The sequence below is a fragment of the Oryctolagus cuniculus genome, chromosome 4, assembly GCF_051225735.1.
Source record: "Oryctolagus cuniculus isolate XC-2025 breed Fujian yellow rabbit chromosome 4, ASM5122573v1, whole genome shotgun sequence".
Classification (NCBI taxonomy): Eukaryota; Metazoa; Chordata; class Mammalia; order Lagomorpha; family Leporidae; genus Oryctolagus; species Oryctolagus cuniculus.
This window is the reverse complement of record NC_142870.1, coordinates 238,897-266,226: the sequence shown is the minus strand read 5'-3', so window position 1 is coordinate 266,226 and position 27,330 is coordinate 238,897. Positions and strand designations below refer to the sequence as shown.

Sequence of the window (27,330 nt, the reverse complement as noted above, 5' to 3'; positions counted from 1 at the left end):
GTGGTGGTGCAGAGGAGATGGTTGATGCCGGGCCCTGGCTGTGCTGCGTGTGGTGGTGCAGAGGAGATGGCTGATGACTGGGCCGCCAGGCTTCTCCCCAGGTGGAGTCAGCCTTCCCAGCCCAGTTCAGCCGCATGTGTAGCCCCTCCCCACACAAGCCCATGTCACCACAGCAAGCCGGCAGACAAACCTCTGTCGATGGTCTTTTACTTCCGGAGGTGTGTTCATGTGTGGCCGCAACTTTGCCACAGGCTGAGCTGTCTGCATGGGACACATGTAACACGTGGTATTTGAGTCAAGCTGCCCATATCAGAGAGCGCCCAGTGGGGCTCACATGGCAGATGGCTGGGTGTTCACGCGGGCGCTACCTGAGTGTGCACACGTGTGCCATCCACAGAGCCACACGATGCACCTGAGTGTGCACACGTGTGCCGTCCACAGAGCCACACGATGCACCTGAGTGTGCACACGTGTGCCGTCCACAGAGCCACACGATGCACCTGTGTGCACACGTGTGCCGTCCACAGAGCCACACGATGTACCTGAGTGTGCACACGTGTGCTGTCCACAGAGCCACACGATGCGCTGTATGTGGTTGGGTCTCTGGATGAAACGCTGGAGCTGAGAGGTATGCGCTACCACCCCATCGACATCGAGACATCTGTGATCCGAGCACACAGGAGCATCGCCGAGTGGTGAGAGCGGCTGAGGGGCGGGGCCTGCACCACGCGCGGGCTGGGGCAGAGCCAGCACTCTGCACAGTTGACCTGGTTCCTGGAAGAGCCGGATGTGCTCACTCTGCAGGAGGGTCCTTCTCCCCCTGGATGCATCTCCACAAACCGCACCAGGGCACACTCCCCGTCTGTGTGGGGCAGAGACTGTTCCCAAGTGCACTGGCAAAATCTAAGATCCCGACAGCCTTCACCCTGAAGTGCTTCTACTTTTAATGTGATTTTCTTGACTTACATGGTTGTGGCTCCTACGTTCTTCACTTTGTAGGGACAGGCGCGGCTGTCAACAGCAGTGGTGCCACACCCCTGAGCAGGAACGTTAATTAGTGCAGACACTCCTGTGAGGCAGGAAGCCTCGCCTGGTAGTGAGTGGTGCTAGCAGTGGTGTCACGTTCATGAGCGGGCACCAATTCTTTTTTGGTCACCCTTCCCTAAGTGCCCATTGGCCCAGCACCTGTGCCATCAGAGTGACCGTCTGTTTCCCCACAGTGCCGTGTTCACCTGGACCAACCTGCTGGTGGTGGTGGTGGAGCTGGACGGCCTGGAGCAGGATGCGCTGGACCTGGTGGCACTGGTGACCAATGTGGTGCTGGAGGAGCACTACCTGGTGGTGGGTGTGGTGGTCCTTGTGGACCCGGGCGTGATCCCCATCAACTCTCGTGGCGAGAAGCAGCGCATGCACCTGCGGGATGGCTTCCTGGCCGACCAGCTGGACCCGATCTACGTGGCCTACAACATGTGAACATGGTGTGCCTGCCCAGCTGCCCAGTGAGCGTGCTGGGAGTCACGTGCAGGTGGGGGCGCTGCAGAGCTGCCACGGGGAGGAGGGGCCCAGTCTTCACAGCAGCCCGCACATCCCCCTCAACACTTCCCACTCTCAGTTTAGAAGCACTGAATTATTCCAAGAAATGTACTGGAAAGCAGATGCCCATATCTTAACAGATAGTGACTAGGAAAGGCCTGGTGTGGAAAGAGAGGCTAGGAAAGGCCTGGTGTGGATCATGAGAGTCGCAGACACTGCAGCTGTTCTCTGCTGTACTGCAAGTTTGCACTTTTAGGCTCAAAATCTAGTTCCTGATTGTTAAAATTTGATGACTTATGCCCACTTTAAGTGACAAGGTCATGTAAAGAGTTTATCCTGGAGAGCACTCTAAGGCTCCCCCCCACCCCGCCCAGCAGTGCTCAAAGAAAGGGAGTGTGCCCACACCTTGGCCACGCAGCACTTCCTCTGCTGGTTTCTTTCTTGAAACCCGAGTGCCCAGTTGTCTGATTGTTGTTGTTGCTAACACTTAGAAAGATAAACCAGCATTCAGTGTGATCACTTTTCAGGCGTGTAACTTCACACGAGTTAAAGTGCTGGTTTTCATAACGTTATTATATTCTTTTCATAACGTTATTATATTCTTTTCATAGAAGTGTACTGAATTATTTCATTACAAGTCAACAGACTGGGAAGCAGTGGTGCAAAGTCTAAAGCTTTGTGTCCATGGTGCTGTCCGGTGAGTGTCCTGCATACAGTCAAGGTGTGGTGTGATGGCCGTGACCTTCCTCAAAGGTGGAGATGGTTACACTGTCACCAGCTTTTGTGTTTTGAGTTCTATGCCTACAAAATTTGGCCAAACATTTTCAACTGACTTAGTCTGATTAAAATGAGTGATCTAATATTGAACCTAAGTCAAAGAGGAGAATGTAAGCTCTTTTAGATACTTCTGAGAATTTGAAGTCAAGCACGAACCTAGAGATTATTTTTATATAACTAATTAAGAGTGTGTTAAGACCCTATTGGGTTTTTGTGGGATTAGGGTGGGAAAGTTTATGCATTATGCATGCTTCAGAAAGACAACCAGGCTTTTCCACATCCACAGCCTGGATCAGTGCCTCACAAAGCTGTGTCTAGTTCTCTGCAAAGGGCCTGCCCTCCCTAACCAGAGAGGGCAGCGCACACAGCAGCCCTGTTTGCCTGTGGTGTAGCTGGTTGCACCGTACCAGAACCCTAGTCATCCTGTCATAGTTACATACAGAACCTGTGTAACTTCGTGTCTGAAGTACAAAGGTCTTAGCAGGAGACTAAAGAACATTCCTCATGATAGAATGAAGGGAAGAGAACTACCTAACCCCAACCCTAATGTAGTTTTACAGCAAAAACAAATTTTTTGTATTAAAAGGTCAGTGGCAGTAAAACAAGGTATCTTGTAAATTAAGATTTTTTAAATGCATTAAAATGTTTTAGAATTGCTCTCTGGGAATTCTGTATATCACACTAAAAATTTTTATATCGTGTTAATAAAAGTTATTGATTTTGTAATTCTGCATTTTGAAATGTGTGAAAAGGTTTTTTAAATTATCCAAAATAGGATGTATTTTATTATGCATTTTTTTCTGAAAAATTAAAACATTAATGCTTATAGCATAAAATCTAGAAAGCACCCAAGTGTAAAGTAGAGATTAAAATCTATAATCCTACCTCTGAGTAATAGCAGCATTAGTATTTGACATAAATCTCAGGGATTTCTTTCATTTTTTACAAAAACAGGATCATATACTTATTTTATAATCTGCTTTTATATTTAATAAATTACAGACTTTTAAATCTATTACATATATTCTACATTTTTCAATGACTCACATGGGACGCTAGGACTACATGTAGCATTTACTGCTACGTCAGCCAGTTGCCCCACCCCCACCCGTGTTCACACTTGCCTGATCAAGACGGCAGCCTCTGGCTCTTCCCTCACAGGCAGAGTCCATGCCAGGTGGGTGCTTTGGGTGGAAGGGCAGTGTGGCAGAGCCTTCCTTGCGGTGCCCAACGGCACCAGCAGTGAGCTCTCTGAGTGTGATGGGCAGATATGCTGAGTGTGTGTTTATGGTAATGTTTATTTCTCATTTGCTGTATTCTGTTCTGGTTGGTAATTCTTATCCTTCTCAGTTTTTTCTTACTGATTTGTAGGAGCCATTTCCTGTTAAGAATCAGAACCTCCATGTAGTTCATACTTTTCCTATTGAAAAAGAGCCATTGGTAGCTGGATTCTATTTTCTAAGATTTAAAAAAAATTTTTTTAATTCGGGTTGTTTTTGAAATGTTTTTATTTACTTTATACACATAAAGTAAATAAAATACTGCTCTTAATTTCAGATTATGAATACAAAGGACTTAATTTCAAAACTGTTCTATTGAAATGTTTATCACAGGCCAGTAAGCAGCACGTGGCTGAGGTTTGCTCAGTTCCTGCCTCAGGCCAGCCTTGGTGCCTTCCAGACTGTTCTAAAGGGAGCAGGAAAAGAGCTGCTGGCTCCTCTGTCCCTCTCTGACAGTAAACCTCGTCAGTGAATCTTGTGCGTGTTATCTGCTGTGTACAGAAAGGGAGAAATCAGCTTTCACTTTCTGTCTGAGATCATTTTACATGAGCTTGGGTCTTAAAACTTCATGGAAGATACAGTCTCTCTTTTTCAGAGTGTTATGATTGTGTGTGGCATTCACCCTCTGTTGTGTTCAATTTCAGTAATGGAGAATTCTTTCAAAAGGTAACTGTGCAAAAACTCAAAAACTGATTGTTTTTTCATCCCTCACCCACCCCTCACTCCCTGCGGCTGGTGTGAAAGCCAGTCTTCCTTCATCCTCACCCTGCTCTTCCTGCTTCTAACTCGATCTTCAGGGGTTTAATGAGGGAACACTTCCACATGAGCCCATGAGATACTTCAGAAGGATTGCTGGGGTTTTTGCCTGGGGCAGTGCAAGGTGGGAAATTAAGAGGATATTACTAGTTTGAAATGCCTGCTAAGTGCGGTACTCGAGTCTCCAGTTTCTCAAAACAAATGAAAGGCAAAATATTGTGAGTGTTCACCACAGACTCCACCCACGAGCTGGCAGAGGCGCATGAGGGGCCAGATGCAGCTCTGAGCAGAGGAGAGCGCAGAGGAACAGCCACCACCACACCCCAGGGTGGGTGCCCAGATCTGCAGGAGCTCCCCGTGCTCCTCTGCAGACTGCTGTGCCCTAAGTGGAAGGCGATTTTAGCGCTTACTCTACATTAAAGTAGGGAAGGAAGAGGATTCTGGGAAGATGACAGAGGGGGATGCACCAGGAATCTCTCTCCCCACCTAGACAGCAATTGCACTGACAGAGTTTGATGCAAACTCTTGGAATTCCAGTCTATTTGTAAGTCTTGTAACTTCCAAGGGAAGGCTTGGAGGTGTCAGTTTCAACTCACACAGTAACAGTTACCCCAGCCCCCTAGCTCCATGGCAGGCAGGTGTGTACATGTGCTTGGAGCAGTCTGCACACAGCCTGCCAGAGCTAGCACAGGCAAAAAGGATCCTGTCCTCCAAATACCACTGTTGCACCCTGCCCCTGTTTTTGAGAACTTTACATCTGGCTTAAGTGACTTTCAGGGAATTTAGAGTGACAGCACTGTGGCTGGTATTGTGACACAGTGGGTCAAGTCCACTGCCTGTGACACTGCACCCCACATGAGGGCCAGTGGTTATTGAATCGGAGAGAGAGCCTGGCAGACCACAGTCTTTGAGTCCAGCCTTAGCACTAAGAGGGACAGGATACCCACCTGACCCAGCAAAATGGCACATTTCTCTCTCCCCATAGCCCCACAAAGGTGCCCAGCAGCTGGCTGGGAGAGGGTGCCGTTTTGATATTAGTAGTGGCTGCAGCAGCGTGGGTGCACACACCCGGCAACAGGTGGGGAGAAGGCCCCATTTTGAAATCAGTAGCAACTGTGGTGGCACTTGTGTGGGCTGGCAACTGGTGGGGAAGCCACCATTTTGAAATGAGTAACAGCTGTGGTAGCTCTTGTGCATGTGTATGATCCAGGGGTTTTAGGGGAAATTTCCCACTCAATTTCCCACTCAATTTGAATCTGGCTGGGAGGGTGGGGTAGGCTAGCTGGGGCAGATAGGCACCCTGTGACTGTGAAATGCTGTGTGCTGAGACTGTGGGAACTCTGCACGATAGGCATAGGGTACATCTGGGTCTCTGGTCAATCACTATGTGCAGTATCAAAGTCTCAGAGCTCCCCAGCTGCCTGGGATGGGTCACTGCAGCAGCATCTGTGTTCAAATGAGGATGACACAGATCCTTTGTGGTTCACGTGGCAGCGTGGTTGAGTGTTGCATCCAATGTGGGCTAAACCAGGACACTGATCACCTTGGAAGAGAGCTGGTGAGAGTGATTACGCCAACAGAGATGATCATATCTTTTTCCTTGCTGACAACAGAGGACCTCTACCACACCCAACTTGGGTGTCACTCTAGATACTTGCCCCATCCTAGAGCACTGACCACAGCTCCCTAGCCACACCCAGCACACACCTCTGGGTATTTACTAAAGGAGCAGACAGTCCACTAAGCCACAGAGGAACAGCTCAAATATAAAAACCATCAGAGGGAAAAACCAACAAGTATCTCCACAAATGTTTAAAAATAAATGTGAACAAGAGAGGGAAGAGATATACAGTTTCGGACATGCTCAATCGGACTTTCCCCAAATGGTAGAGTTAGAAACGTGCCAGGGGATTCCAATTCAGTCCCATCAAGGTGGCATGTACCAATGCCATCTCACTAGTCCAAGTGATCAATTTCTGTTCACAATTGATCATAATGATAGGATTAAGAGTCAAAGGGATCACATAAACAAGACTAGTGTATGCTAATACTAACTGATAGAATAAAAAAGGGAGAGAACAATCCAACATGGGAAGCGGGATACACAACAGACTCATAGAATGGCAGATGTCCTAAACATCTCTCTGGCCTCAGAATCAGCCCTTAAAGCATTCAGATCTGGCTGAAGAGCCCATGAGAGTATTTCAGGCATGGAAAGCCAAGACACTGTGGCAAAAAAAAAAAAAGAAGAGAAGAGAAGAGAAGAGAAGAGAAGAGAAAGAGAGAAAGAGAAAGAGAAAAGAAAAAAACCCTAAATGAAAGATCTCTGCAAGTGAGATCCCAGTGGAAAGAACAGGTCATCAAAGAAGGAGGTACCTTTCTCTGAAGGGAGAACTTCCACTTTGACTATGACCCTGTCGGAGTAAGATCAAAGTCGGCGAACCCAAAAGGCTTCCATAGCCTTGGCAACTCATGACAAGAGCCTAGGGTGATTACTGACGCCATAAACCAAAGTGTCAATTTGTTAAGTCAACAACAGGAGTCACTGCACTTCTCATGTAGGATCTCTGTCCTTAATGTGTTGTACAATGTGAATTAATGCTATAACTAGTACTCAAACAGTATTTTCACTTTGTGTTTCTGTGTGGGTGCAAACTGTTGAAAGCTTTGCTTAATATATGCTAAATTAATCTGTATATAAAGATAATTGAAAATTAATCTTGATGTGAATGGAAAGGGAGAGGGAGCGGGAGAGGGGAGGGTTGCAGATGGGAGGAAAGTTATGGGAGGGAAAAGCCATTGTAATCCATAAGCTGTACTTTGGAAATTTATATTCATTAAATAAAAGTTAAAAAAAATAAAAAAATGTGGAAATTTAAGAAACAAGAATAAGGAAGACCCATATGACCCCCCACAAAGGAACACAACAACACTTCAATATTGGAATGTGAAAACGAAGAGATTGATGAAATGCCCAAAGAGGAATTCAGAAGATTAATATAGGATTACTCAAAAGCAAATTCATGAGTTAAAGAAATCCATACATGACATGCAGAAAAATTCTCCCGTGAGATTTGAGATTTTGAAGAGAAGTCAAATTGAAATATTAGAAATGAAGAGCTCAATAGATCAAATAAAAAACATAGTGAAAAGCCTTAGCCACAGACTTGCTCAGGCAGAAGAAAGAATATTCAAGCAAGAAGACAAATCTTTGGAATTCCAATTTCTCAATCAAGCAAAAAAATTAGAAAAACTAAAAACATTGTTGGGATACTATCAAATGACCCAACACACAAGTCTAAGGAGTTTCTGAAGGTATGGAAAGAGACAATGGATTAGAAAGTCTATTCAGTGAAATAACTTCAGAAAACTTCCCTAATTTGGAGAAAGGGACATCCAACTACAGGAAGCACACAGAACTCCTAGATACACATGACCAGAAAAGATTTTGACCAACATATTGTATTCAAATTTTCAACAGTAAAACATAAAGATTCTAAAATGTGCACAAGAGAAATGCCAGGTTACTTTCAGAAGATCTCCAATTAGACTCTTGGCTGAATTCTCATCAGAAACCCTACAGGCTAGCAGAGAATGGAGAGAAATAGTCCAAGTCTTAAGAGAAAAAAAACTGTCAGACAAGAATACTGTAAACTGCAAAGCTCTCATTTATGAATTAAAGTGAAATAAAGACCTTCTATGACAAACACCACTCCTCCAGCCTTACAAAATATGCTTAAGGATGTACTACATACAAAATCACAGAAAGATAGTCATCATTATGAAAAAATGTGAAGGCAGAAAATCTACCAGTAAAAGAACAAAAGAAATCCAAAGCAATCTTTAGGAAGATTTATAGGGCCGGCGCCGCGGCTCACTAGGCTAATCCTCTGCCTAGTGGTGCCGGCACACCGGGTTCTAGTCCTGGTTGGGGCGCCGGATTCTGTCCCGGTTGCCCCTCTTCCAGGCCAGCCCTCTGCTGTGGCCAGGGAGTGCAGTGGAGGATGGCCCAGGTGCTTGGGCCCTGCACCCCATGGGAGACCAGGAAAAGCACCTGGCTCCTGGCTCCTGCCATCGGATCAGCGTGGTGTGCCGGCCGCAGCGCGCTGGCCGCGGCGGCCATTGGAGGGTGAACCAACGGCAAAGGAAGACCTTTCTCTCTGTCTCTCTCTCTCACTGTCCACTCTGCCTGTCAAAAAAAAAAAAAAAAAAAAAGGAAGATTTATAGAAAAATGGCAAGATGAAGTAATTACTTATCAATAATAACCTTGAATGTAAGTGACTTAAAATTCTCCAATTAAAAGATACAGGCTGGCTAAATAGATTAATAAAACAAGACCCATCTATTTGCTGCCTACAAGAAACACACCTCACCAATGAAGATACACGCAGACTCAAAGGAAGGAAAAAGGTATTTTATGCTAATGGAATGCAAAAATGAGCAGGTGTAGCCATGTTAATACTAGACAAAATGACCTTTAACATAAAAACTGTTAAAAGAGACACAGAAGATCACTATGAAATGATTAAGGGATCAATTCAACAGGAAGATGTGACTATAATAAATGTATATGCACTCAATTACAGGGCTATTTAAAACAAATGTTGATTTAAAGGAAAGACATGGACTAAAGATCTCCTGTCAACAACCTTACAATGCACCTTAAGATATCAAAGAGGAACACAGAAATCCAAAGCAATCAGAATAAATACAACAATAAATTCCAGAGTGAAAATTAATGAAATAGAGAAAAGAAAACAATGAAACAAAAAACTGAAAATCAGTGAAATAGACAAAGCTTTAGCAAGATTGACCAAGACAAAAAGAAAAGACTTAAATTACTATCTTTACAGAAATAAAAAATATATTTAAAGGACAACTGTTGTTCAAGTTAGGAAGATAGGAATTAGCTTATCGTGTGAAATGGCATAAGGAAAACAAAGCACCTACAGAAAGGAATGCAGTAGCCTCAGAAGCAAGCTTGGTAGCAGGCCAGCATTTTACACTACAAAGTCCTACTCATACCCAAACTGTCAGTGGACAGGAGTGGAATAGGTTCTTGTCTTACCTTGGTAAATGAGGTAGCAAGGTTTAATGGGGTAGGGCATCCATCAGAATGGATGGCTGCCTCTCCAGACGGAATCTGAGAGTGAGTGCCCAGTTTACACTTATACTGGGGTTTTTAAGGGAATGAGGTCCAGTACTTCTCACTTCTCCTTCCCTTCCTCCTTCTGACAGAGGGTTTGCTCTCTGTGAATCAGGTACCATTCTTCCCAGGGTTTTGCTACTCAGTGTTATCAGACTGGGCAGCCCATCTGGCAGCGCTCTCCCCTAGGGTACCTTCCCTGGGGAAGGCACTGAAGCGCAATGTTGTTATGCTGGGTAACCCATTTGGTGCTGGGCAAAGAGGATTCTCCTGGGGAGCTTTTCCTGGGGGGAGGCTGGGACCACCTGTAAAGTTGCCAGGGTATGGGGCGGGACTTTGTCCTGTAAGATCCCAGGCTGCTTCCAATACATGCTTCTGGGACATATCCTTTCTGCAGAAGCTTTGTTTTCCTTAGGCCCCTCACACACACACAAACACACACATACACACACAAACACATACAAACACACACACATGGAGGCTAATTTCTGACTTCCTACCTAACACAATAACTATTTATTTATAGTTTATTTCTTTATATTTATTATTTATAGTTTATTATTTATAGATTTATCTATTTTACTTGACAGCGTTACAGAGAGGCATGAGGGAGAAAAAAGGAGGGAGGAGGGAAGGGGGGAGGGGGGAGGGAGAGGGAGGGAGAGAGAGAGATCTTCCATCTGCTGGTTCACCCCCCAAATGGCCCCAATGACTGGAGCTGGGTCAGTTTGAAGCCAGGAGCTTCCTCTAGGTCTCCCAGGTGTAGGGCTGCAAGGACTTGGGCCATCTTCCACTGTCAGGACTTGAACCAGCGTCCATATGGCACCATAGTGCTGGTGCTGCAGCCCAGTATTTTACATGACCAAGTCCTGCCCAGACCCCCATTACTTTATAAGTAGACTCAGCCCTCCCCTCAAGGAAAGTTCCCCAGGATAACCCTTTCTGCTGTGGCCAAGAGGGATATCCAGTCTGACAAAGTTCCTGCTCAGAGGTTCTTGTATGCACACAAGAAAGAATTTTGTGAGACAGTAGCAGTAAGCACGCTACCCAAGTTTAACTAAGAGAGTTACACTTGAGAGATCAGGAAGGTCTCTCAGTAAAGGACTAAGAGCTCAGTCTGTATTCAGACCAGAGTTTTTAAGAGTATGAGTCCCCATCTCTCCCCTCCTCCCTCTTCTGGAGTATTGCTGAGTGGAAGGCTTTCCGGGTGTGGAATTCCCAAAAACCCTCAGACATGAAAGCTCCCTTGGTATAGGGTAGGGGACTCTCCTAAGCTGTCCCAGAGATAGGGCTGACACCTATCTAGCAGGGCTGCTGAACACAGCAATTACTTCCGATGTCATCGCTGCTCTGCTTTCAGGGCTGTTTCCTCATTCCATCCCCCAAAAAATTCATTTTTAAAGAAAGTTCCCATTTTCTTCGGTCCCTCTTACACACAGGCTAGGGTCTATCTAGCTACCTTCATAATAACATTGAGTAAGAAAACCGTGAGAGGGATTTTACCCATTTCATACCCAGCAAACCTTTGTCCAGAAGAGGGTGGGAACAGGAGAAATGGTGGGAAGAACTGGACCTTACGCATCCAAGTCTGAATGCACACTGCTCATAGCTTTCAGTGCTTCCCTGCGATGCCTGCCTGATTGGTCAGATGTATTTTTTTTTTTTTTCATTAAACTTGACTAACATGTTTATTGTTACTCTGTCTCATGTGTGAATTCTTTCTTGTGTGAAGCCAAGAACCTCTACATCTCTGGTAACACTAAGAGTATATGTACACCAACCAATTAGATAACCTAGAGGAAATGGGCACATTCCCAGAAAGACACAAACTATCAACTGGGACCTGACTCAAGAAGAGACAGAAAACCTGTAAAACAACTAAATGGTTAGTGGAGATGTGTGGAGTAGGTTCTTGTCTTCATGCAAGAAAGAATTCAGATGTCAGACAGAAAGCAGTGGTAATGGGGCAGCATCCATCTGAATAGATGGCACAGAGTCCAACAGAGAGAGAGTGCCCAGTCACTCAGACTGGGGAAAGCAAGGTTGCATGGTTTAGTGGAGAGAATGCACCTGGCAGGCCAGGCGGGCGGCCCAAGACAGCTGAGAGCTGAGTGCAGCCAGTGTTCAGACTGCGGCCGATAAGGGAACAGAGTCCAGTTCCTCCTGCACTTCTCCTTCCCCCCTCCCCTCTTCTCCAGGACAGAGGGGTTGTTGAGTGTGAATTAGGTGAAATCCCTCTCAAGGTTTCACTACTCAGGGCTGTCAGAGCAGAGGTGTTTCCACTTCCCTGAGGGCACCCTGGGAGAGGCTGTGAAGGTTTGATTCCCTGATGTTATCAGGCTGGGTAACCCATTTGGTGCTGGTAAGAGAGGATTCTCCTGGGGCGCTTTCCCTGGCAGAAAGGCTGAAACTATCTGTAAAGTTACTGGGCCATGGGCAGGACGTTGTAGTGTAAAATACCAGGCTCCTTCCAAAGTGTGCTTCCAAGGCTGTTAGCTTACTCTCTGAAGAAACCTTTGTCTTCTTCAGGCCCCTACATACATGGGCTGATTTCTAACTTCCTACCTAACAATTTTACTATTTAAAGATAAATTAATCCCAAGCCATTCCTAAAAAGAGGGAGTCCTCATTTTATGAGCTCAGTACTGCCAGACACCAAAACCAGAGACATCTGCTGCACAACAATATTAACACAACTTACTCATAAACCGAATCCAGCAACATACAGTTATACAGCAGGATCAAATGGAGTTTGTTCAAGAAATCCAACAATGGCCTAACATGTGAGGAATCAATATGATAAACCATATCAACAGAATATAAACTGCATGATTCTACCAATAGACACAGAAAAAGCTTAAGATCCAACAGCACAGGAAGAGAAGGGAAGAGACTCAACCTTCTAAAAGGCACCTACAAATACCCCATGGCTAGCATCATACTTCACGGCTACCTCCCTGTAACGTCAGCCACACTGGGCGAAGGGGCAGAGACTACACAAGATATGAACACCAGGAGGATATGGGACACTTTAGGGTCCCTCTGCACCCCATTCAATAGTGAGGCCAGTCAGAGCTGTGCTGACCACCAAAGATAATGGACTGACGTCACCCATTTGTGGAGCTGGATGGCATCTCCGGTGATGGTAGGTCATTCCAAGCTGAGAAAGGCTGAAGGGGCCTTTCCTCCGAGTCTGGGAGGATGGCTCGTGTTTCACAAGCTGGAGCTGATGGCAGTCTGAAAGGGCCTCCCTGGTAGGCAGTGCAGACTTGGTTGAGAAGCACTTCTGCCCCGAGCCAAGGCACAGGCAGACGTGCTCAGAAGCTGTGTCGACAGGGCTTGAACCACAGCCCCGCTGGAGCCAGGCGCCAGAGCGGCCCAGGTTTCCTGTCTGACTTGGAAGCAAAGCAGATGTCTGGGGAGAGTCCCTTGGGTCACTAGGGTCAAGGGAAGCCTGGTGGTGATCATCCTGCAGTGGTGAATTAGAAACTAAGGCAGGCCGGCGCCGCGGCTCACTAGGCTAATCCTCCACCTTGCAGCACCAGCACACCGGGTCCTAGTCCCGGTCGGGGTGCCAGATTCTGTCCCGGTTGCCCCTCTTCCAGGCCAGCTCTCTGCTGTGGCCAGGGAGTGCAGTGGAGGATGGCCCAAGTGCTTGGGCCCTGCACCCCATGGGAGACCAGGAAAGTACCTGGCTCCTGCCATCGGATCAGTGCGGTGCGCCGGCCGCAGTGTGCTGGCCACGCGGCCATTGGAGGGTGAACCAACAGCCCTTCTCCCTGTCTCTCTCACTGTCCACTCTGCCTGTCAAAAAAAAATAAAATAAAAAAAAATAAAAAATAAAAAAAGAAACTAAGGCAGTCCAGAGTCCATGTCTCCCTGAAGCCAACTCACCTTCTCTACCCTTTGTGCATAGGGCTATGTAGCACCTGAGATTGTTAAATACCCCCAGGGGCCAGCACTGTGGCATAGTGGGTAAAGCCACTGCCTACACTGCCCACTGCTGCTGCTCCCAGCTGCTCCACTTCTGATCCAGCTCTCTGCTATGGCCTGGGAAAGCAGTACAAGATGGCCCAATTCCTTGGGCTCCTGCACCCGTGTGGGAGACCTGGAAAAAGTTCCTGGCTCCTGGCTTCAGATCAGTGCAGCTCCAGCTGTTGTGGCTGACTAGGGAGGGAACCAGCGGATGGAAGACTTCTCTCTCTCTGCCTCTCCCTCTCTCTCTGTGTAACTCTGACTTTCAAATAAATAAATATATTTTAAAAAAAGGATACCCCCAAAATTGGTTAGAGAAATTGTTATAGAATACCCAAACTGAGTCCACTTGTCTCACAGCAAGCCAATTTTTGACACTTGGGTGGTGGAAGAAACGAAGTTTGTTTGCAATGCACCGAGCAAAGGGTCAGGCAGCTATTGCACAAGTCCCAAACTCTCCACGGGTTGAAACAGTAAATCTTGAAGTGCGAGTTGAGCAGTGCATGATCAGTTGTGTGGGGGCATCTGGTTGGTCCACAGTGTGCACGGCCTTCCTTTGTGGGTTAGTGATTGAGGCAGTATCTTTTAAAATGGCAAAGGTGGGTTAGGTCTGTCTGGGTCTCTGTGGAGATTGGGTGTTACTTTGTTTCATCAGGGCCTGTGAGTTCCTGCCAGGGGTGGGAACCTCCAGCCCACGGGTTGTATTAGGCCCATAAAATCACTTGGTCTGGCCCTGTCACGGCAATCACAAGGTGGGGCTTGAAATTCAGTGAATCTATAGCAGGCTAATTCTTTTTTGTTTGTTTGTTTTGTTTTTGTTTTAACAGGCAGAGTGGACAGTGAGAAAGAAAGACAAAGAAAGGTCTTCCTTTGCTGTTGGTTCACCCTCCAATGGCCCCCGTGGCCGGCATGCTGCAGCCGGCACACCGCGCTGATCCGATGGCAGGAGCCAGGTACTTCTCCTGGTCTCCCATGGGGTGCAGGGCCCAAGCACTCCCTGGCCACAGCAGAGAGCTGGCCTGGAAGAGGGGCAACCAAGACAGTATCCGGTGCCCCGACTGGGACTAGAACCTGGTGTGCCGGCGCCGCTAGGCGGAGGATTAGCCTAGTGAGCCGCGGCGCTGACCGCAGGCTTTTTTTTTGACAGGCAGAGTGGACAGTGAGAGAGAGAGACAGAGAGAAAGGTCTTCCTTTGCTGTTGGTTCACCCTCCAATGGCCGCCGCAGCCGGCGCACTGCGGCCGGCGCACCACGCTGATCCGATGGCAGGAGCCAGGTACTTTCCTGGTCTCCCATGGGGTGCAGGACCCAAGTACTCGGGCCATCCTCCACTGCCCTCCCTGGCCACATTTAGAGCTGGCCTGGAAGAGGGGCAACTGGGACAGAATCCGGCACCCCGACCGGGACTAGAACCCCGTGTGCCAGCGCGGCAAGGCGGAGGATTAGCCTAGTAAGCCGTGGCGCCGGCCCGCAGGCTAATTCTTAAGTTGATTATTTTGTACGACCTGAGAATGATGTTATAAATGTCCAAATGGCCCTTGACAGGTAAGACTCCCTACCCTGTTAGACTCTCAATAAAGGCTAATGTCAAGATATTAACTATAGGGGGATTTGAGTCTTGATGATTTAAGGTCTTGATTATTTTTAAATTATTTATTTATTTGACAGGTAGAGACATTGAGACATTGAGAGATACAGAGAGAAAGGTCTTCCTTCCGTTGGTTCACTTCCCAAGTGACCGCAATGGCCGGAACTGTACCAATCTGAAGCCAGGAGCCAGGTGCCTCCTCCTGGTCTCCCACGCGGGTGCAGGGGCCCAAGCACTTGGGCCATCCTCCACTGCTTTCCCAGGCCACAGCAGAGAGCTGGACTGGAAGAGGAGAAGCCAGGACTGTAAGAGGAGCAGCCAGGACTGGAACCGGCGCCCATATGCGATGCTGGGGCCGAAGGCAGAGGATTAACCTAGTGTACCACGGCACCGGCCCCAAGGTCTTGGTTCTTGCTGTACCCTCGAGTCACGCCTATAATGTATAAGCTACTCTTCACAAAGGAACTGCAGATTGAGGGAGAGATACTGGATCAAGTCTAATCAAAGATGTGTGGTGGGGACTCAGCTTAGGTTGAGCCAGAAGGGGTGGCTGCCTCCCAGGACTCCACCTCTGCTACGACTTCTGTGTCCCCAAGCCCCAGCAGTCCCCACTGTTATCCAGCTCCAAGACCCTCCCGCGGACCCAGTGCAAAACGAAAACACCAGGTCCCTTGTCCAAAAGTTACTAAGGACTTCAAGATGGTAATGACAGAGTGACAGGATGAGCATGGGTATACAGAACATACATAAAATAATCAAAAATAAGTATGTATTAAGCTATTTTAAGATACATGTTAGTTTGACATAAGTGAAGCCATTTTGAATAAGATGATGCAATTTCAGTAAAGTGTTATATGACTGTGGTAAATAAGTTCTTGGAAAGCTGTTAACTTATAACCTCCCTTCCATAAGTCAGAAAGTAGGATTGATAAGAGGAAAAAGTTGTTTTGCACCAAAAACTTGTTTTGACATGGATATAAAAGAAGATCCAAGCACCAACAAGCAGGCCTATTCCACAGAGCCTCTCCACATGAGTCTCAGGGACAGTACAGACCCTGGCTGAGCTACTGAAGGACTTGGTCTCTCCCAGTCTGAAAAGCAGATTGGTGCCAGTAACCCAACTTGGTGAGAGCAGCAGTTTCAGTCTGGTCAGCCAGTTGTGCAAGGAAGGCAGTGCTCAGGCATCAGCTTTGGAGGCACAGTCCAGCATGAGATCGCACACCAGAGCTCCCAGACTAGGACCACAGATACCAAGCAAGCCAGCCCGATGGGGCTGTAATGCAGACCGCCACACACGATGACCATCTGGCACTCAGACTGGCTCATTAACCCGTACTAAGACTCTGTGCACCTAAGTCTGTGTGATAAGATTCCTTCTCTGTAACTTCCCTTTTCTATAAATAATAACACTGTCACTTAGATTATGTGACACTGTGTGTGTGAGATATCTTGGTGTGAATAGAAAGTATAAGAGTTACTGTGCCTTGGAGTATTGTGTCCCACAACTAGCCCCTTCTCAGAAGCCTAAGAACCTGTGCTTACATTCAGCAGCCCACAACCAACAGTCACAGCCTTAGCGGAGACTCGGGAGCTCCCCCTTGTGGAGACTCACCGCCAGTCCCATTAACTCTCAGGAGACTGAAGAGATGGCGTAAGGCGCACTGGCCACAGTGTGGACTAAGGCTGGCTCCTTTCCCCATGTCTGCTCCCGGTGCCTATGTCTGCTCCTTCTGGGGTGCTCCCAAGCCACCCCAAGACCGGCCCACCTTTCCCCATCCCTGTTATGCACACTCTCAGGGACCTGACTGGCTCCCCTGGCTCCCATATGCCTTGCACTGTCCAGACACCTTCCTGAGACTTCCACAGGGTGTGGGGTCTCCTGCTGCAAACCCCACTGATGACCCCATTGATGTCCCTACTGCCATCAAGATGTGCCTAGTGCCTCCTCCCGCCTGTCCACTGGCCGTTCTGGGTGGCCCGTACCCTCCCTGGCTTGGCCTCCTTCTCAGGCATTCTACTGCGGGTTCCGGTTTCCTGTTTAGGATAATGCAGAGGCCTCCCCAAAGAGAACAAACTGCCCCCCTAAAAAAGCCTGCAAAGCATTCAATAGCAGCAGCTACTGACGCCTGTCTGACTAGCAGAAGGGCAGCGCAGTCATCTCATCTTGAAGGGGGCTAGGCAGCGAGTTAGGGAATAAAAGAGCAGGAAGATTCTCCGCAGCTGCTGTCCTTAGCTGTGCACCCTAACTCCACCCCTTTGCATGCCGATTCAGCACACTCACTTCCAGTGTTGTACCAAGAGGATGCCATGAGTGTACGGAAGCCCTGAGCTCCATGTGGAGATGCCATAAAGAAGTTCCCAGAGGACATGAGGCACACTGAACCCTACCCACATCCGCCCTGTCTGTATATCCAATTAGGGTGCCAGCCCTACCCCATGAAAGGTGCTCTGGACTGGGTCTGGAAGTCTCTGTCTCTCATGGTGAGCAAATCTCTGTGGGGTTGGCCACACACCTGAATGTACTCACTTTCTCTTTAAACAAAGCCTGCTCCCACTTCTGCACTTCACTTATCTCTACTTGGAATTCCTATTCAGAGCCCGGGCTGAAACCACCGCGAGCTGTCCCCACAATCCAGCGGGCCCATGTGGCTTGGGCGCCGGCTCGCAGGCCGCTTCCTCCGCCCCTGGAGCAGCCTCGTGCAACCCTCCTCCTTATCCGAGAAAACTCATGACCTTCAGTTTTTATGAGAAAATTACATAAAAAGCACATCTGGGCTTTACCTTGATTAGATTAAATATTACAATATAACCAGATTTCCTGATACCACGGTCTTGGATGAAGATAGTCTGAGTATTTCGACCTAATCCACTCCCGGAAATTCCCTTCTTAAAACCACCAGGTAGCCTTTTTTTCAGAGACAGTAAGTAGCCATCCGTTTTCTAAAAAAAAATACCCATCGTGTGAGAAACCCGCGCCCCCCGCCCCCAGGACCCACCTTTCTGGGCCAAACCAAGGCGGTAGAGGGAGAGGACGGAGGAAAGTTCATTGTCTTGGGATTTGCGGATCCCAACCAGCCTCTGACCACTTGGCGACAGCGCCCAAGACTTAACGTCGTCGGGCTGCGTCGCGGGCCTGGCTCTCGGATTCTGCCCCGAATAACCCTCATCTCCATCTTCTCACAGACCTGCTGCCCTCACCAGCCCTCGGCCTGTGAAGCGGAAGCAGCCACGGCAAACCCGTTTCCAGAAGAGCCCACGAAGCGGTCCCAGCACGCACCCCTGACCACACAAGGCGCCCCACGAGCCCCAGCTGCCCACGGGCCGGCGTCCTCAGCCGCCAGCTTCCCCAACTTCCGGTCTTGGCTGCCCGAAGGGGTGGGCATACGTATGTGCTGGGCCAACCGCAGCTCCCCTCCCTGGTGATTGGCCCAGGGACAAGCACGTGACCCAAGACGGCCGGAAGTTCCCTACTCTAGCGGCCTGGTGCTCCCGGGAGCTGCTGGTCCAGGCTGAGGGTGGAGGGGGCCGTGGCCCTCCCGTCCCCGGGCGTGCGCCGCATCCGCACCTGGGTCCCGCAGGTGTTCTGTCATCTGACGGCGCGGGCCGGGCACGCGCGGGAGGGAGTCTGCACTGAGGTAGAACTCTGCTCACGTCTGGCACTACAGTGTCAGGACGCTGGTTTCTGGGGCGAATTCCCCCAGGACTGGGCCGGCAGTTTTCCCTCAGCCGGAGCGGGGTTTGCGTGTGGAGCGACCGCACCGTCAGACGCCTGACTGCCATCGGCTTTATTGCACTACGACAGACGCACCTAAGGACGGGCAAGCTTTGGAACATGCGCGCGTTTGGATGCGACCGAAGCCTTCATGATGCTGCAGGGGAACTGGGCAGCTCCGTCTTCTCTGGGTCAGGATTCTCGCAGCTGCGCAGTGTGTGCCGCACGTGTTCGTGACTCAGAGTGGACTTTCCTGAAGGTGTATTACCGAGAGGCCTGGGACCAGTCAGCCTACGCATTGCCTAAGACAGCAGAAGTAACCATGTGAGCTGAGTAAAACAGCTCCTGCAAAGAGGCCTTCAATTTCTCACTCACAAAGCAAATCAGGCTTCCTAATGAGCTACACCACTGCTGGAAGGCTCAGCCCTACGCAGCCTGCAAGCCCTTGCCCTTTGCTTCCCTAAGCCGCCTTCATTCCCGCCTGGCTGCTTTCTCTCTCACTCCTGTTCAAAGAACTCGTGGCAAGCAGTGGTAACCATAGCGACGAAGGCCATAAATTCTTGGAAGTCACATTCGCCGTCTCCATCATTGTCCAGTGTTTCCATGACTTTATCCACAACCTCCTGCTCTTTGATTTCCTAGGAGAGAAGAGAAATTGTCCAACTTGTTTAAATGGAATATAGAGCCATCAAAAACATGACTAAAGGTTGCACAACTCTGATGTTTTGTATCAGATACGACTAGAATGCAAAATCCTAGAAAAGATTTCTTCTGTGACCAGGGAACTGTTGGCCAGGCACAGACCTTGGGGCTTGTACCTTTTCTTCCACTTTACTTTATAGGTGCAGTGGGACTTGAGTTACTTGAAAAGACTGAATGGAACAACCAAGATATGAAAAACTGTAGGTTGTCATACGCAAAACAAAACACCTGAAGCTGGAAAGAAGGAACACAGTCTAGATCAGTCCAAGCAAATGTCTTGAAAGAAACAAATGAACTTTTGGCTTTCCTAAGTTTTTCCTGTGTCTGTGTATGTGCTAGTCCCTATAGTAAAGGCCTCCAGTGGATTTTAATGCTCTGTAAGTTTGCTTTGTTGCTAAAATAATTCTCGGGAACATGTGCTGAATTTCTTAACTCCTCCCATTCTTTTTCCCACTTGAGTTGCTTTCTAAGTGTTAGATATTTTCCTGACATTTCCTGTGTAACACCAAAGCCAAATGAATGGTGTGATTGATACAGAGTCTCAGAGCAACAAACAACAGTGTATGGCTACAAACATGGTGTAAAGAATGTGGCACTGGGCCCTGAAGAAGAGCATAATATACGTGTGTATATTAACAAAGCCTCAGGACAGGGAAGTTTGGCCACAAGGAGTCATTGCAGTGTCCAGTGGCTGCCTTGAGTACAGAAGACTGAAGGTATAAACTATTCTGATTCTAAGCAGCCACAAAAAGATGGATGGGAACATTGTATTAATTTCAATTCTATCATAAAGTTGCCTCCACACTGAAATTTCCTTGATCAAACCAGGCCAAGGGCCGGCACTGTGATGCAGTGCTGGCATCCCATATGGGCGCTGGTTCGAGTCCCGGCTGCTCCACTTCGGATCCAGCTTTCTGCTATGGTCTGAAAAAGCAGTGGATGATGGCCCAAGTCCTTGAGCCCCTGCACCCACATAGGAAGACCTGGAGGAAGCTCCTGGCTCCTGGGTTCTGATCAGCACAGCTCTGGCCGTTGCAACCAATTGAGGAGTGAACCAGCAGATGAAAGACTTCTCCCCTCTCTCTCTCTCTCTCTCTCTCTCTCTCTGCCTCTCCTACTCTGTGTAACTCTAACTTTAAAATAAATAAATAAATCTTTAAAAAACCCCAGGCCAAAGAATGTTCATGAAAAACCTTGATATGATTACTTTGATTTTATCATTTATAAATTGTGATTTCCGTATGCTAAGCTTTTTTATGTTCTAAAATCAATATATTAATAATAGTAGCTTCTGTTTGTTAAGCATGTGAAACACACTGTCTCTTCTCATCCTTATCATAGTCCCTTTTGTAGAAGAAAAAAAAAACAATTTTTAATTGGTTATTCAGAAGGCAGAATTGGTGGGACTGGAAAACTGGTCATGTGGGTGAAATAGCTGTTATATTTTGAACTTGAATACCTAGGAAAACCAGTCTCAGAATCAGATTTGGAGACTGCCTAGAAAGCCTGTCAGCATGTTTCCCTCTTGGGTGGTGGGGGGGACATTAACAGTGCTGGAGGGTCACAGGGAATGGGGACAGAAGAACCCCAACCATCCTTCCAGACAACAAACAATGTTTTGTTGTTGGAAACCAGCAGTGTTGCTCTGCACTGAGAGACTCAGCTAGTGCAGGAGGGTGGTTCCCCATCACCATGCAGCAGGGCCCTACCCCAGTATCTTCTTCAGGTACTAGTACTTTGATTTCTCCTGTGTGTGACTGGTCATATTGATGCCCAGAAAATTCACTGATGGCAAAAATCCCACCCTACCTGTGCACATGACCACTGTTTCAACCTGTGATCCAGCCTTAGTTCTGGCATTGTGGGAATCAGGTTCTGGGTGGATTACAGTTCACTTCCATGAGGGAATGAGGCTGGTGGGCAGTAGAAGCAATGGGCAGCTGATCCAAGGGTAGTGGACACAGAAGGAAGGAAAGTGAATCTTTCATGCCAGTGTCTGGATTTCTACCATACACCAGAACAGGAGCTGCATGGAGAAGGATAGGGCTCATCAGGAGCCCTTGTGCAGCTTCCTAAATAGGAGCCCAAACTAAAGGCAGTTTCTTGCCAACATCCCTTACTCCACAGAGGTGCCTGTAAGGCCTCAGGGCTTCCACAGTTTGTGCACAGGCCTGCTCATGGCCTCAATCAAGTCAGTCACAGTCAACCATTGATGGACCAGGCTGGATGCCTTGAAAGTAGAGGCCATTGACTTGTATTGGCTTGTATCTCTCACAGTGTTGGATTATTGAGGGATCAGTAAATGTTTACCAAATGAATGTCTGGCACTTTTTATCTCCATGGTAAATAGTAAACATCTAGCTAAAGCCAGAATATGTCCTCTCCCCCAAGCAGAAGTTTATTAGCTTGCTTATATGCTCACTTTGGCCAATGGTAAGTCATGAGTATTTTTTCATCCCATTCTGCTATCATTATCATTTGTAAGTCCTTAGATTTTCAGAGAAAGGTCAACATGATTGGGAATATTTACTTCTACAGCAGTGTTTCCTGATGGGCTGTTGTGCCCACGCCAGGTGACAAGAAATTGAAAACAAAGAGGCCCATCCAAGTGAGTCTGCATACAATGAGGACTCAGTAGTGCAAAGAGGTTCTAGAAGCAACCCAGGTATCCCAAGACAGAACTGGAATCACCTTCAGAGCAGCTCAGAAAAGAAAGTGCAAAGTCATTCTATAAGACAGAAGAAGGGATAAGCTGTAGCAAGACTCACCTCTAAAAAATGCGAAAGCTCATTGTTGATGAGCTCCTTTAGCTCAGATTTCTTCAGCTTGTGCTTGTCGCCCTCCCTTCCCGAATACTGATGGAAAACATCAATGAGGGCTACCATGGCCTTCTCCAGCTCAGACATCCTAGGAGTCTGCAAAGGAAAGATGCCTTCTCATGCTTTGTCCTTGTTTGTACATAACACACTGAACACGTTAGCCATGCAGAGGGGGTAGTAGACTGGCCTTAGTACATCTGTCCGGCCCTTGAGCAGGTGAGTGTCACCTGGAGGTGCATTCTGGGAAATCTGCACATTTATGACGTTCTTCCTCTTTGCTTGTTAGATCCACCTCCCACATGTCCCTTTCTGTGTCCCTGTGGTCTGCAAGGATGAGTCCCAAACCTGCTGGCTTCTGGTTGGTCTGGGCCAAAGGGAAACTTAAGAAAAAACTGAGAGCCAAAGCTGCAGGAACGTTCAGGGATTGATGCCTGCTTCTTTCCTCATAGGCTGCTCTCTGCCCTTGCAGGCTCCGGGGTGAGGAGACACAGAACAGGTGAGCAAAGCATCAACTGCCAGTTGATAGGGTTAATCAGCGAGCAGTCAGGTGATGAGGAGCAAAGTAATAGCAATCAGCAGCTGGACAATATCCTATTCATATAGCAGTAACACATATTGTCTAGGAATAAGAAAAACCAAGTCCCGGTAAAAGACTATAGAACATGAAATGTAGGAACTTGTTTTCTTTGAATATATAAATTAAAGTCATTTTTCATAAAAATGTTAACGAAGTTTTTTGGTGATGTGTGAGGAACCTGACAAAGTAGCTATAAAGCTAATCTGAAAAATAAATGTGCCACAATTTGTTTGGAAAATAAGGGACAGGCTCTTTGTGTAGTGGTTAAGATACTGCTTGGGAGCTGACATCCCAGTTTGGAGTATGCACTTTACAGTCCTGACTCCACTGCTGATTCCTGCTAATGCACCACTCCTGATTCCAACTTCTTTTTTTTTTTAAAGGTTTATTTTTTATTTATTTGAAGGGAAAAGTTACAAAGAGGAGGAGAGGGAGGAGGAGGAAGAGAGAGAAAGAGAGAGAGAGAGAGAGAGAGAGAGAAATATCTTCCATCTGCTTGTTCACACTCCAAATAGCCGCAGCAGCTGGGGCTGGGCCAGTCTGAAGCCAGGAGCCAGGAGCTTCTTCTGGGTGTTCCATGTGTGTGCAGGGGCCCAAGGACTTGGACCGTCCTCTGCTGCTTTCCCAGGCCATTAGCAGGAAACTGGATTGAAAGTGGAGCAATCAGGTCTCCAACTGATTCCCTTACGGGATGACGGCATCACAGGCGGAGGCTTAGCCTACTACACCACAATACTGACCTCTGATTCCAGCTTCTTGCTAATGCATGCCCTGGGAGGTAGCAGGTGGTAGCTCAAGTAGTTGGGTCGCTGCAAGCACATGGAAAACCCAGATGGAGATCCTGGCTCCTGGCTTCATTTGGCCCCGCTCCAGCTGTTGCAAGCATTAGAGGAGTGAACCAAGAGGTGAGCATGCTTGGTCACTCTCTGCCTTTCAGATTATTTAAAAGAAAGAAGAAAGAAAAATAACAATGAAGGGCATTTGATTTACCAGAAATAAAAATATATCCTAGGTTTTATGATTAAACTGCTGTAATCCTGACACAGGAGTAGACAGTGTGCAGCAGGACCACAACTTGGGTGTTTCGTGGACGGACCTCCTGCATTGAGGGGGAAGCGGAACGTGACTTACTCATTTCTGTGCCTGGACAAATGCAGGGATAACAGTTTCTCTGCAGGGGCTGGCTCTGTGTTATAGTGGGGTAAAGCCGCCATCTGTAGTGCCAGCACCCCATGTGGACGCCAGTTTGAGTCCCAGCTGCTCCACTTCCAATCCGGCTCCCTGCTAATGTGCCTGGGAAAGCAGTGGAAGATGGCCCAAATCCTTGGGCTCCTGCACCCACGTGGGAGACCCAGAAGAAGCGCCTGGCTCCTGGCTTTGGATGGGCAAAGCTCCAGCCATTTCGGCTGTTTGGGGAGTGAAACAGCGGGTGGCAAACATCTCTCTCTCTGCATCTGCTTCTCTATAAGTCTTTCAAATAAATCTTTTTTTTTTTTTTTAGGAAAAAATGTTCTTTGTAACTTAGTATATAGTCATTGTTTTAAAAGAGTTTCTCTGCAGAAATCAAAGTAAGAAGCTTCCTACTTCTCTCACAACAGGTATCTCATACCATGGTTTGCAACAGAATATCTGGTCAATCATCGCTGTGTATCATATTTTGTAAGAATGGATTATCAGTTGGTTCACAAAACTGAGATGGTTAGGCAGAGAAATTTATCAAATGTTGGCCTTGAGTTCTAATCATTAAATAAGAACCTCAAAGACTGATGCTGTGGCCTAGTGAGTAAAGCTGCTGCCTGCGGTGCTGGCATCCCATATGGGCACTGGTTCGAGTCCCAGCTGCTCCACTTCTGATTCAGCTCTCTGCTATGGCCCAGGAAAGCAGTGGAAGATGGCCCAAGTGCTTGGGCCCCTGGACCCACATGGCAGACTGGGAAGAAGCTCCTGGCTCCCGGCTTCAGACTGGCCCAGTGGCCATTGTGACCATTTGGGGAGTGAACCAGCAGGTGGAAGATCTTTCTCTCTCTGCCTCTCCCTTTGTCCCTCTAACTCTGCCTTTCAAATAAATAAATAAATCTTTAAAAATAAAAACGAAGAACCTCTGCACTATCATAATTTAAAATGTTTTAAAATTACATGTTGTTAAAAATCATTCCCATCTTGCATATGTCATCTCTTAAAAATCAGTGTAAATGTTTTGCTCTTAAGTCCCTAACAATCTGATATATCACAGGTGGATAGAACCATTTATATACATTGAAATATTTACACTTCCTACTTTTTTAAAAAGATTTATTTATTTTATTTGAAAGTCAGAGTTACACAGAGAGAAGAGAGGCAGAGAGGCAGAGAGAAAGAGAGAGAGAGAGGTCTTCCATCTGATGATTCACTCCCCAATTGGCTGCAATGGCTGGAACTGCACCAATCTGAAGCCAGGAACCAGGAGCTTCTTCTGGGTCTCCCACATGGGTTCAGGGGCCCAAGGACCTGGGCCATCTTCCACTGCTTTCCCAGGCCACAGCAGAGAGCTGGATTGGAAATGGAGCAGCCAGTTCTGGAACCGACACCCATATGGGATGCCAGCGCTTCAGGCCAGGGCGTTAACCTGCTGTGCCCCTACTTCCTACATTTTTATTCTTTGCGCTCAAGTTTTCAATTGATAATCTATATTTTTTAAGGAATAAAATAATCTTTGCATCATACTGATGTTTCCTTCTCAAAGTCTGTGATAATTTGGGGAAGGGGTAATTAAATTATGTAAGTGTATGAGATTTTTTTAAAAAAGGGAAAACATAAAATAAATATTCCATATCTTAGGGAACTCCATAAGATGTATTTTTCTTGGAGCAGGTGTTTGGTTCAGCAGTTCAGACACTGCCTGGGACAGCTGCATCCCATACTGAGAGCCGGGGTGCAGTCCTGGGCCCACTTTCAGTTCCAGCTTCCTGCTCATGGCACACTGGGAGGCGGCAGCAGTGACTCCTGCACTTACTTCCTGCCACACACATGGGAGAACCTGATCGAGTGCTGGGGTTCTGTGAGCATTTGGAGAGTGATCCAGCAGACAGAAGATCTACGTCTGTCTGTCTCTAGCTCACTCCCTCTAACTAAAATAAATGAATAAAGTACAGTTTTCTTCACAACCACATTACAAATTAACTTAAATTTTTTCCTGTTAAATCCTTCCTTTTGAGTTCAGAAATAGCTGATGGCTTATAGCATACCTTTTAAGAGAAATGGGAATAAGCATCTATTTTTTTCCTTGCTTAATTCTGTGAATGTTTTACATTAGTCTTTTTATATAAAAACAAAAGCACTTTTGGACCCTAACTCCTTAAAAAGGCACATTACACATAAGGTGAGTGTTCCTCTGATGCAGGTTTTCTCTCCACAAGAAACTGAAGACTTAGGGAAGTTAAAACCCACTTTCTTCGACCTAATCCATAATTTGTAAAGACTTCTCAGCTGTTGTGTGATTTCTGGGTGTTGTTCAGGGGTACTTGGGGACCCTGGCATTCAAAGTTGAAGGAAACTAGGAAACCAACCCAGGGCTGAGGGAGGAGGAACAGGAGGGGTGAAACACCTGTGACAGGCGGTGAGCCAGCATTAGGTTCTCCAGGATTCTCAGCCCCAGAGAAAGCGAAAGCTTCCTCTCCCAAGAGTTCGGGAAGAGTCAGTACTTGCAGTGCCTCTGGGGAAATGCCACTAGACCTGGGGTTTCTCTCAACTGTAGAAATCACAGCACAGGCACAAGCACTGCTGGCTTAGTGTTGAGGTAACCAAATGCCCACAGAGCTGAACAAGATCAACAGCAAAGTCAAGGTTAACACAGGTGATGCCACGGAAGCTCGAGAAATGCCGCCGTTATCTCAGAAGCCCAGAGTTCCCAGTCTTTGCAACTCTGCCACCCCCACCCCGATCCCCAAGAAATGAGCAGTTTTGTCCTGAGTGTCCTCACCTCCTCCCGGTCACCTCTTGCTGCAGGCGTCCTCTCTCGGCTGCGGCGTCCGAGTGGTGGCTGAGGCTCGCAGCCTCTTATCCCTTCCTTCCAGGGAGGACAGGGCGGAGGACTGTTGCAGTCCCACTGCAGCCGAGGCAGCCAATCAGGGCTGAGGGCGGAGGCGGCAGGGCAGCCAGGCCTGCACACAAGGCCGCATTGACCAAATGCTCCCCCCGCCCCCCACCACACTTGCTGGGAAGCCAAGATCACACAGGGACTAAGGAAGAAAGAGGGCCTATGAGGCAGGAAGTGGGGAGTCAGCTTTTTGTGTTTAATTTTTTTTACATATTATATGAATATTGATGTTTCTCTAAAAGCGAGGTTGGGGGTAGGGAGAGGAGAGGGACATGGATTAATTGACTCAAACAAAGCAAATGTACAGCCAAGAAGGAGAGGCTTCGCGCACAGCTGAATGTAAGAGATGAAGTGGCCGTGGGCTGGTTTCCAATGAAGAGGCCAGCGAGC

General features: G+C 47.5%; 2 protein-coding genes and 1 long non-coding RNA gene across 16 annotated transcripts in view; 1 reads left to right on the top strand and 2 right to left on the bottom strand.

The window, feature by feature from the left end:
- Positions 1 to 3,036, top strand: part of DIP2A (DIP2 acetate--CoA ligase A) — a 112,063-nt gene extending 109,027 nt beyond the window's left edge. For all 13 annotated transcript variants that reach the window (XM_051859505.3, XM_051859509.3, XM_089330395.1 and 10 more), the window contains 2 exons: positions 572 to 695; positions 1,221 to 3,036. In XM_051859505.3, the coding sequence (XP_051715465.1) occupies positions 572 to 695; positions 1,221 to 1,473 (377 nt within the window). In that variant the 3' untranslated portion in view covers positions 1,474 to 3,036. The remainder of the gene's footprint in view (positions 1 to 571; positions 696 to 1,220) is intronic.
- A 12,069-nt stretch (positions 3,037 to 15,105) lies between these two features.
- LOC149126868 (uncharacterized) lies at positions 15,106 to 18,414 on the bottom strand. The gene is made up of 2 exons (XR_016232181.1): positions 18,052 to 18,414; positions 15,106 to 15,337 (listed from the first exon to the last, which is right to left on the bottom strand). It is a non-coding gene; the product is annotated as an uncharacterized LOC149126868 (long non-coding RNA).
- A 405-nt stretch (positions 18,415 to 18,819) lies between these two features.
- On the bottom strand, positions 18,820 to 26,874 carry S100B (S100 calcium binding protein B). Of its 2 annotated transcripts, XM_008267225.5 has the most exons (3): positions 26,824 to 26,874; positions 22,238 to 22,384; positions 18,820 to 19,405 (listed from the first exon to the last, which is right to left on the bottom strand). In XM_008267225.5, exons 2-3 carry the CDS (start codon positions 22,373 to 22,375, stop codon positions 19,265 to 19,267), a joined length of 279 nt encoding a protein of 92 aa, XP_008265447.1. In that variant the 5' UTR covers positions 22,376 to 22,384; positions 26,824 to 26,874; the 3' UTR covers positions 18,820 to 19,264.
- Between the last annotated feature and the right edge of the window lie 456 nt (positions 26,875 to 27,330).